The 10,484-nt window shown below is 38.2% G+C and overlaps 1 protein-coding gene across 1 annotated transcript in view; it reads left to right on the plus strand.

Annotated features, from left to right (window-relative positions):
• Positions 1–10,484, plus strand: part of LOC103255544 (probable phospholipid-transporting ATPase IIB) — a 48,824-nt gene that overhangs the window by 22,363 nt on the left and 15,977 nt on the right. Inside the window, exon 2 of the mRNA XM_021710184.1 lies at positions 565–738. Coding sequence (XP_021565859.1) covers positions 565–738 — 174 coding nt within the window. The remainder of the gene's footprint in view (positions 1–564; positions 739–10,484) is intronic.

Here is a 10,484-nt window from a genome sequence, read left to right on the forward strand (position 1 = left end):
AAAGCATTATTCTCTAAATATATAAACTCTGAAAACAAACCAAGAGACAATGTTCATTCCTTCCAGGATACAGACAACTGTGTATTGTTGAGAGTCATGTCTAGAACTTTGGTGGATGCCTGTAAAATTGTATAACATGGAATGTTTAGATGTTACCTGTAGGATTACATTTTTTTGCTATAGTGATGTTTCAGAGGATTAGTTATCTCTGACTGAGATAAGCACGATGAATGGGTGTGTTGGGCAGTGCTAGTTGTGCCATCAAGCTGACCATCCCCACCAAAGGTGCTTTGAGGATTAGGCTCATAGCCTGGGTGATAGAGGCTTCTTCAGCTATTGCAGGTCTCCTTGGGCAGCCTTTCCTTAGTTATTTATCTTAGCTACTTTTTGCAAGAGGAAATAACATCACTATGTAGTGTTATTTATAATGGTTTGCTCAACTGAAGGGCTGCTTAGTTTGAGGGAAAAAAATGTGTGATTAGTAGTAATATGGCAGATATTTTCCTAAATGAAAAACTTATACTGTAAAGAAGACTGCAGCACTCTCTTCTTACCTTTAACCAGGTACCAGCTGGAAGATGAGTCTGCCCATTTGGATGAAATGCCACTAATGATGTCTGAAGAAGGCTTTGAGAATGATGAAAGTGATTACCACACATTACCACGTGCTAGAATAACGCAAAGAAAAAGAGGACTACAGTGGTTTGTCTGTGGTGGTTGGAAGTTCCTCTGTACAAGGTTTGTTTCCCATTGCTACTTGATTTCCTTGTGCTCTAAAGTTATTTATAAGCTTAGCTAGCTTCTAATATGTTTATTTGATGTATCGATATGTATTGCTATAAATGCTCACAAAGATAATTTCCAAATGATATCATGGAGCATATTAATAACATTAAGTCAGAACCAAAAAATGTTAATATGAAGGGAAAGGAAAGCCAAATTCATTACTTTATGGGCCGTTTTAATGGTTAAAAACTGAAGAAAATTAGTGATTTTATAGTTTATGCATAGGAGAATTAACCCTGGTCACTCTATCAACATTTATAAATGGTGTTTCTTTCTCACCTAGAAAGGTAGATATGGGCCTATAAAATGTAATTGAATAACAATGTAGTTGTATGTATTGTTTATCTTTAATGCTTTGTCTTGGAATAAGATTCTTCTGTTAATTTCACCAACAAGATACCAAGATAAGGATTCCTCAAATTTCAAACAGGCTCCCTGGTAGTTGAGATAAACTGGTATGATTTGCCTTTGCCTAGAGTGTGGTATGAACATCTAAGATACTTTTCCACTGATTCTACTGCCCATACCAAGGACCGGCAGGATGAGATAACAGCCAAATGATGCCTTGTGACTTTCGCAGAGGATGCTAGATTCATTACAGCTTTTTTAGTCTTTCCGCTGTTCAAGACTTATAGTCTACGCCTTTGTTGCCATTGTGAATTTATCTCCTTTAGTACATAAAAGAAATATGAATACTTGTGGAAAAATATCTTGCTCATTGTGCCTTTAGAAGTTTACAAATAGCTGTTTTTATAACTGATTTGATTTTTGGGTCAGCTTGTGAGGTGGAATTTTAAATTATATTGAGATGCAGTAATTCTGAGAAATCTCTCAAAAATTGGCAACAGAATAAGAGGATGAGGCTGAGAAAGGCTTAGGTTCATCATTTCCTATTACTTTCAAACAAAGTAACTGTCTTTTCCTTTATGTCTTATAAGCTTTCATTTGAAGAAGGAATTTCATGGCTAAACAATGTTTTAACAATTGCTGACTTGTGGTACTAAATAAGGGTCTGTGGCTTATTTAAAACATTTTCTAGGTTGAATAGCCAAATTCCAGCATTTCTGGAGTGTTCTTTTAGGTGCATATTTAATTAGGGAGTTAATTTTTTTTTAGATTTGAGTTTTCACTCTTTCCTTCAGGGTGGAGTGCAGTGATGCAAACATGGCTCCCTCAAACCTCAAGCTCCTGGGCTTAAATGATCCTTCCACTTAGCCTCTCAAGTAGCTGGGACTAAAGGTGTGCATGCCACTATGCCCTGCTCATTTAAAACAATTTTTTGTAAATGGCTAGGCTGGTCTTGAACTCCTGGACTCAAGCAGTCTTCCTGCCTCAGCCTCCCTGTGTGCTGGGCTTACAGATGTGAGCCACTGTGCCTGGACAGAGTTAATTTCTTTAGCACATATGAGACTGCAGATTTTTGTGTGTGTCAGTCATGATTTGTGCTTTTCAAGGGATTTGTCTGTTTTCAAATTTATATTAGCATAAGGTTATTCATAATATTCTTTATGTGATCTAATACCTGAGACCTGAAGTTGGAGTCTCACTGTGTTGCCCAAGCTGGAGTGCAATGGCACATTCACGGCCACCCCTGCGTCAACCTGCTGGGCTCCGGCAATCCTTCTGCTTCAGCCTTAAGTAGCCGGAACTACAGGCATGCACTACCATATCTGGCTAATTTTTTGTTTATTGTAGAGATGAAGTCTCGCCAAGTTGCCCAGGCTCTTCTTGAACCCGTGAGCTCAGGCAGTCCACTCACCTCGGCCTCCCAAAGTGCTGGGATTACTGACTGAGCCACTGAGCCTGGCCTTCTTTTACTTTTAAACTTTTATCTTGAAATAAGTTCAAACATATACAAAAGTTATGAAAACAGTATAGAGAACTCCTGTATACCTTTTACACAGATTCACTAACTTGAAAAAGTTTTTTGCTACATTTATCTTTTTTTTTTTGAGTTGGAATCTCACTCTGTCGCCCAGACTGGAGTGCAGTGGCCGCTCCCGGCCACCGCAGCCTCGACCTACTGGGCTCCGGCGATCCTTCCGAGTAGCCAGAATTACAGGCATGCGCTACCACGCCTGGCTGATTTTTTTTTTGACTTATTGTAGAGATGAGGTCTCGCTGCCCAGGTGGGTCTCGAACCTGTGGGCTCAGGCAATCCACTCACCTTATCATTCTTTTTATATCTGCTATTATTTTCTGAGTCATTTCAGAAAACCACTTCATTCCTCTTTACCTCTTACTTCTTCACTGTTTATTTCCTAAGAAAAATGATATTTTTTTATATAACCATAGTGCAGTTATCAAATTTAACATGGGTATAGTACTTTATATCTAGTTTAAGTCTATGTTTCAGTGTTGTCTGTTATCCCAGTAATGTTCTTTGTAGCTTATTTTCTCTAATAGTGAGTGGTCACATGTTGCATTTGGCAGATGAGTCTCCTTTAATCTGGAGAAGTTGTTTACTGTTTTGTTTTTTTTTGTCTTCTATCCCATTTTTGAATAATCAAGATTATTTTGTAGAATGTTTCAAATTTTTTGTTTGATGTTTCTTCACTATTAGACTCAGCTTAAAAATTATCTGTAGAATGCTATATAAGTGATCCCTTTTAGGGTGTTTGCTTCCTAGTTTATTGAGTTCTGATCTTCCCTTTATTTTCTCTCTTAAACTCTTTTTTGACTTTGCTTTTCTTTTTCTAATTTCTAAGATGAATGCCCAGGTCTCCAATACTCTACCTTTTTCTTTTCTAAACATAGGTGCACCTAAGTTTTGATATATGGTATTTTTTTTTTATCATTGAGTTCCAAATATTTTCTAATTTCTGCCGTCATTTCTACTTTAATCCATGTTCTGTTTGAAATTTATATTGCTTCATTTTCAAACAGGATTTTTTTGTAGTTAATTTGTATCTTAATTTCATTGGGGCCAGAGAACATACTTATAATTTTCTTTTTTTTTTTTTTAAGTTGCAGACTTTGTAATTTGTTGAGACTTGGTTTATGGTTCATCATATAAAGAACTTATAGTAGATTTTCTGTTTGTGCCTATGGGTCCTTTATCATACATATAGTTTACACATATTTTCTTCTAGTCTGTGTCCTGTCTTGTCCCTTGAAAGAGTATTTGGCAGATCCAACATTTTAGATTTTGATGAGGTCCAATTTATTTCTTTCATTACCTTTGTGGATTGTGCTTTTGGTATTGGTATCACATCTAAGAATTTCACCAAGCTCTGTGTCCTGAAGACTTTCTTCTAAAAATTTTATAGCTTTACATTTGTGTCTTTTTTGAGCTAATTTTTTATAAGGAGGTTTAGATTGAGGTTTCTTTTTTTGCCAGTGTTTTAGTACCATTTCTTGAAAGACCGTCCTTTTTCCATTGAATTGTTTTTACTTCTATGTCAACAGTCAGTTCGTTGTATGCAAGTGGGACTCTGTGCCTTGGTTCTGTTTTTTTTATCCATAGCTTCTGTGTGTCTGTCCCTGTCAGTATCACACCGTGTGCTGCACTGTAGCTTTATAGAATGTTTTAAAATGGGTAGACTGATTCTCCTCCTTTATTTTTTAAAAAATATCTTTTAGCCATTCTGGTTCCTTTGCCTTTCCATAGAAATATTAGAATAATCTTGTCTATAACTATAAAGTCCTTAATAGGATTTCGATAGGAATTGTGTTGAATTTTTGTATTAATTTGGGGGGAATTGACATCTTTATTGTGGTTAGTCTTTTAGATTATGAACATGGTACTTCATTTATTTGGATATAATTTGATCTCTTTCAGCAGTGTTTTATAGTTTTCAGCATGCAAATGTTAGATTTATTCCCAAGTATTTAATTTTTTTTGAGTGATTGTAAATGGTATAGTATTTCAAATTTTGGTTTCCACGGGTTTATTTCTAGTTTATATAGAAAGTTGTTGATTTTTGTATGTTTATCTTTTATCTTGTAACCTTGCAGAACTCACTTATTAGTTCTAAGAATGTTTTTATAGATTCCTTATAATCTTCTATATAGACAGTCATGTCATCTGCTATTTCCTTCTTTGTGATTTGTATGGCTTTTATTTTTCTTACCTTGCTTTGTGGAACTGCTTAGAATACATAGCATTGTGTGGAAGATCAGGGCAAGTGCGACACCCACCTTATTCCACCTCAGGCAGGAGCTGCCAGTATCTCACCATTAAATACCCTGTAAGCTGTGGCATTTTTAAAGATGCTCTTCATCTAAAACTATTTGTACATATTTTTTAGAAATCTTTCTTTTATTAAAAAACAAAGCAAAGCACTGGCAAGAGAATTGGCTTAATATATACAATTCCATCAGCTCCAGATGCAGGATCTGGAGCTGTAGCTTTGAGTGTCCTTATCATTGTGTTGATTCTGGAAGCCATGTGGAAGTCTCCTGAAAATGTCAGGATACATGCAGAATAGGCCTGCGAAGAATAAAGGAAGGGACAACTTTGGAAAGAAGATGGTTTTGGAAAGGAAGAACAATATCCATCCTTTTTGGCAGGAGAAAAATAGGGAAGGAAGAGTGAAATAGCGGTGGTAAAGATGACTTTTATTCTTAATTGGGAACTTAGGTCATTTGAGGGAGGCTGAGGTGAGCAGATTGCCTGAGCCCACAGGTTCGAGAACAGCCTGGACCACTTGGTGAGACCTCATCTCTACAATAAATCAAAAAATTAGCCGGGCATGGTAGCGCGCGCCTATAGTTCCGGCTACTTGGAAGGCTGAGGTGGAAGGATCGCCAGAGCTCAGTAGGTCGAGGCTGTGGTGGCCGGGCACTCCAGTCTGGGCAACAGAGTGAGACTCCAACTCATAAAAAAATAAAATAAAATAAAAAGATGACCTTTATTCTTAATTGGGAACTTAGGTCATTTGAGGGAGGCTGAGGTGAGCAGATTGCCTGAGCCCATAGGTTCGAGAACAGCCTGGACCACTTGGTGAGACCTCATCTCTACAATAAGTCAAAAAAATTAGTTGGATGTGGTGGCACACGCCTGTAGTTCCAGCTACTTGGAAGGTAGAAGGCTGAGGTAAAAGGATTGCCTGAGCCCAGCAGTTCAATGCTGGGGTAGCTGTGAGCATGATATTGCATTCCAGCCTTAGCGTTAGAGTGAGACTCCAACTCAAAAAAAAAAAAAAAAGAAAGTAGTACTTATGTGACCATATTAGCACAGATGAGGACTGAAAAAAATGGGAACATTTGGTCACGCTTTGGTAGAGATCAATAGTCATAAATCTGTATTGAATTTGGCATAAATTTATGGTGGTTTGTCCATCGGGAAAGAGCCTGAGTGATTATGGAGCTGGCTGTGGCATGGGGAGTTGTGGTGGGTTGGTCCTAAGGCCTTGTGAGTTGATGGGATTGTGGAGGGCAGAGGGTTAATTACTACCAATTTGATGTCTGCATTCGTGTGGTAGGGGCTGGTGCTTTTTCGCTGGTCCCTTCCTTAAGAAGGTGGGTGTTCTCACCACTATTTATAGCTAGGAACCCAAAGAGTATCTCTCATTATAGGTTGGGGCCAACCCAGAAGTTGAACTAAGGCCTCATGTGATGGCCCAGAGCCCATCTTCTGTGTTCCCTGGACTGGGAATGGAGACATGGCCTGAATGAGACCCCAGTTTGTGGTTTTTGAAGTGAAGTGGAAGCTCTTTGGTAAATGCGTGGTCCCCTCATCCTAGAGGGACATTGCCATGGAGATTATTGGGTTGAGAAGGTTGAGGTTCTATGTCCAGCATATTAGGTGACTTTCTAGTGTTCATAGAAGATCATCAGATGTTGGAAGAGACTGCACGGTGTCACTGCATCATCAAGGATGTGGCAGCTGGGCACTTACGGGGCAGTGCTAAGGATATAGGCAGTGTAGCAACAGGGTGTGGACTCTGAAGGGCCTTGTGTGTTTTGAAAGTGGTACTTACAGAGGGGTGCAGTGGCTCAAACCTGTAATCTCAGCATTTTGGGAGGCTGTGGTGAGCAGATTGTCTGGGCCCATAGGTTTGAGAACAGCCTGGGCAACTTGGCGAGACCTCATCTCTACAATAAGTCAAAAAATTAGCTGGATATGGTGGCACACACCTGTAGTTCCAGCTACTTGGAAGGCTGAGGTGGAAGGATCGCCTGAGCCCAGCAGGTCAACATTGGGGTGGCCGTGAGTGTGATACTGCACTCCAGCCTGAGTGTCGGAGTGAGACTCCAACTCAAAAAAAAAAAAAGAAAGTGGTACTTACGTGACCATATTACCACAGTACCATAGCAGTACTGTACTAGTTAGGTAATTGCCAAGAAATGTGGACTTTTTAGTATTCTCAGTCTCATCAGAGTGCTAAATACATTATTGAATAACTTTTTTTGGTTTTTTACAGGATTTGTTTTTACCAAATGGAACATGACAGCCAAATTTTGAATTTTACTTGTAATATACTCCTTTTCTTAAGGAAAATATTAAGAATATATTCAAAAATGTAGGTGGTAGTAGGAAAAACAACTGTGTTTAAAGGAGTTAAAACAGCTTAATCAAATGTAGTAGATACATTGTGATCATGTGGCTAAGCTAGCAAGACTGTCTTGGTGGGCTGTAATCAGTGTATATGGCCCTAAGGAACGTCTTACTGCCACATGGGATGAGAAGCGACCTGGAGATACTGTCACACTCTTCTTATTTAATAATTATCAGCTATACTGAGAAATTGTTATGAAAATTAAAAACGGCATCTTAGAGAATCAAATTGTACACTTAGCAACTAGGTAGGTCTTATTGCTTTAATTCTTAGTATTTGTGAATGTTTGCTGCTTTTTTATTTCCTAAATAACAAGCATGATAAATTCAGTGTTAACATTATTGCATGATGGCTCAAAGAGTAGAGCATATATAAAATTAGTTTAATTGCAGGAGGAAAATATTAGGAATAAATATTGCATTATAGATAGATTGTAAGTATTATTAATGAGTTGTAAATATTTTAGTGTATTTGTAAAACCTGTGAGTAGTAAGACTTATTTTAAAATTTTTATTCTTAAGGGTCTGAATGAATAGGCTTTAATTTCTTTATACTTTTTTTTTTTTTTTTTTGAGTTGGAGTCTCACTCTGTCACCCAGACTGGAGTGTAGTGGCCGCTCCCGGCCATCGCAGCCTCGACCTGCTGGGCTCCGGCGATCCTTCCGCCTCAGCCTTCCAAGTAGCTGGAATTACAGGCGTGCGGTACCCCACGCCTGGCTGATTTTTTGATTTACTGTAGAGATGAGGTCTCGCTGCCCAGGTGGGTCTCAAACCCGCAGGCTCAGGCAATCCACTCACCTCAGCCCCCCAAAAGGCGCAGGATTGCAGGCTGAGCCAACGAGCCTGGCTTTCTTTATATCTTAAGATCTGTTTTCTCTTTTTCGTTACTTGTTGAAAATTCCAATTTGAATACTTGGAAAAAATTTTTTTTGGAATCTCTCTTTTAAAATTTTGAATTTCTTTCATGCGAGTGAATATACCTTCCTGTAAACTGTTGTGAGGCACATTGGTATGTGTAGTTCTCTGATCTGGGTTGATGTCTTTCCCACGAGACTTACATTTCACTTGTTATCAAAAATCACTTTGTCCTTAGGAAAGTAGAACCACTGAATGGCATTTTTATAAGAAGGGAGAGGGGATGTCAGATGGCTGGGATTATTCCTAGTACTAATGGCCTCAACTGATCTGCAGACACCGGAGTATAGAAGCATGGGAAAGTGCTCATCTTTCAAGAAGACGTTAGCACTTTGTGGCTTTTAGCTTGGTGACCATAGGTACCTGCTGAATACAGTAATTGTCTAATTTTTTGGATGGAGGGAAGAAAGGAGGCTATAAGTTGTGGGAATTATATAATTATGACTAGTTAAAATTTTAGATAAGATCTTGATATTTAAATATTTTATTTACTGTTCGACCATGACTTTGACTGTGGGCATTTTGTGAAAAGCTTCTATAATCCTAAAACATTTTAAGAAAAAGTATAATTTTATTAGATTTAGTTTCAGTTGAACTTGATCTGAGGCAGTTTATATATAGGTGGGAAAGTGTTTCGCTGAATAATCAATAATTTAGAAAGAATTTAGCATACATAGAAATGTTGTGAAGTAAAGTTCCAGTTATTCTCGCTCAAGGCCATCTCTTTGGTTTTTCCTCTCATTTCTCAGTGTTTGCCAACATGTTTTACTCACACTACTTTGTCTTTAAAATTTTACTAGCATTTTTGTCCTGAGCTCTCCAACTTAATAAGGCTGACACACACTCTTTTGTACAAGTATTTTTTTTACTTTTATTTTTGGGGTATATGCCCTTTACTCTTAGCAGTAAAGTCATCTGAGAGCATTTTCTGTCTGCATCATCAAAGCCAGGGCAGCCCAGACTTGTCACACTGCACGCCTTTTGTGAGTGTATTTGTTCAGTTTTGTGAAGTAGCATGTGATTTGGTAGTGGCATCCTAATCACTACTGATTCTCTCTTTACACAATAATTAGTGATAACACTATTGTTTGTTAGCCGGTGTTAAGCACAGTGATGTGAATAACTTAAATGTGTCATGGAAATCTAGGAATCTTAGCTTTATTTACAAAAAGTTAGAGGAAAAATAAATAGAATGTTGGATATATGTGTTTTTAGCTCTGGGTATATATGATTTAGCATTTGTGGAGTGAAATTGTCAGGGCGAGTTAGTTCATCTAGTTACTAAAAATGGTGTGATGTTATGGTTTCTGTTCTAGTTTTGCATTTTTAGTGTTTTTTGTATGTGGAAGAATGTGTTAATGTTAGATAAATACCATAAAGTTCATATTTTCTAAATTTTATATGTATATTTTCAAATACTTAGCATTACCTATTCTCTTTTTCATCTTTGATTTGTCTGCCTTTTGAATATTATAACATCAGGTTAGATATTTATGTTTTGCAGAATAGAAATTAGTATCTGAACACATTCCTGAAGAACTTTGCTGCCTCTGAAATGCTAAAGAGAGATGTGTCTCTATAAAACCTGTAGTGCATCTGTGGCACTTGCTTATAGTGTGCTCTGTTTATACCAGCACTGTCCAGTAGCACTCACTTTAATAATGGAATATTCTAGATCTTTGATGTTCAATATGGCAGCCACTATCCAAGGTGACCGACCATTGAACCCTTTAGATGTGGCTAGTGTGACTGAGGAACTGGATTTTTAATGATACTTAATTTTAATTAATTGAAAGTAAAATTGTCATGTGTTCAGTGGAGGCTCCATTGGACAGTATGGGTCTGGATACTCTTTGTGCTAGAGCTAGTGCTGAGAATGGTGACCTTTTGAGTGGAGTGTTGGGAGACAGTAAAGACAGAAGTCATGGAAGGCTTCCCCTGTGGTGGTCTTGTGCTAAGGGTGTTGTGGTATGCACTCATCAGTACTTTGTAGATGAGTGAACAGAGACTTAGCCCACTTAGAGCTTCCCTAGGGTCACTTGCTGGCAATTATTTCCAAAAACATAACATTAAAGATCATGTTTTGTTCATTGTGTTCTGTTACTGGCTCACAAGTTTATTTTTTTCCCACCTCTGTTGAATGGCTGCTGTGCCATGTCCCAGGCTGAGGATAGGCAGTCCGTGAATAGGAGTAAAACCTGGCCTCTGACCGGACTCAGTGGCTCAGCCTGTAATCCCGCGCTTTGGGAGGCTGAGGTGAGTGGACTGCCTGAGCCCGTG

Source organism: Carlito syrichta, unplaced genomic scaffold (genome assembly GCF_000164805.1).
Source record: "Carlito syrichta isolate Samal-C Ts95f unplaced genomic scaffold, Tarsius_syrichta-2.0.1 Scaffold288234, whole genome shotgun sequence".
Classification (NCBI taxonomy): Eukaryota; Metazoa; Chordata; class Mammalia; order Primates; family Tarsiidae; genus Carlito; species Carlito syrichta.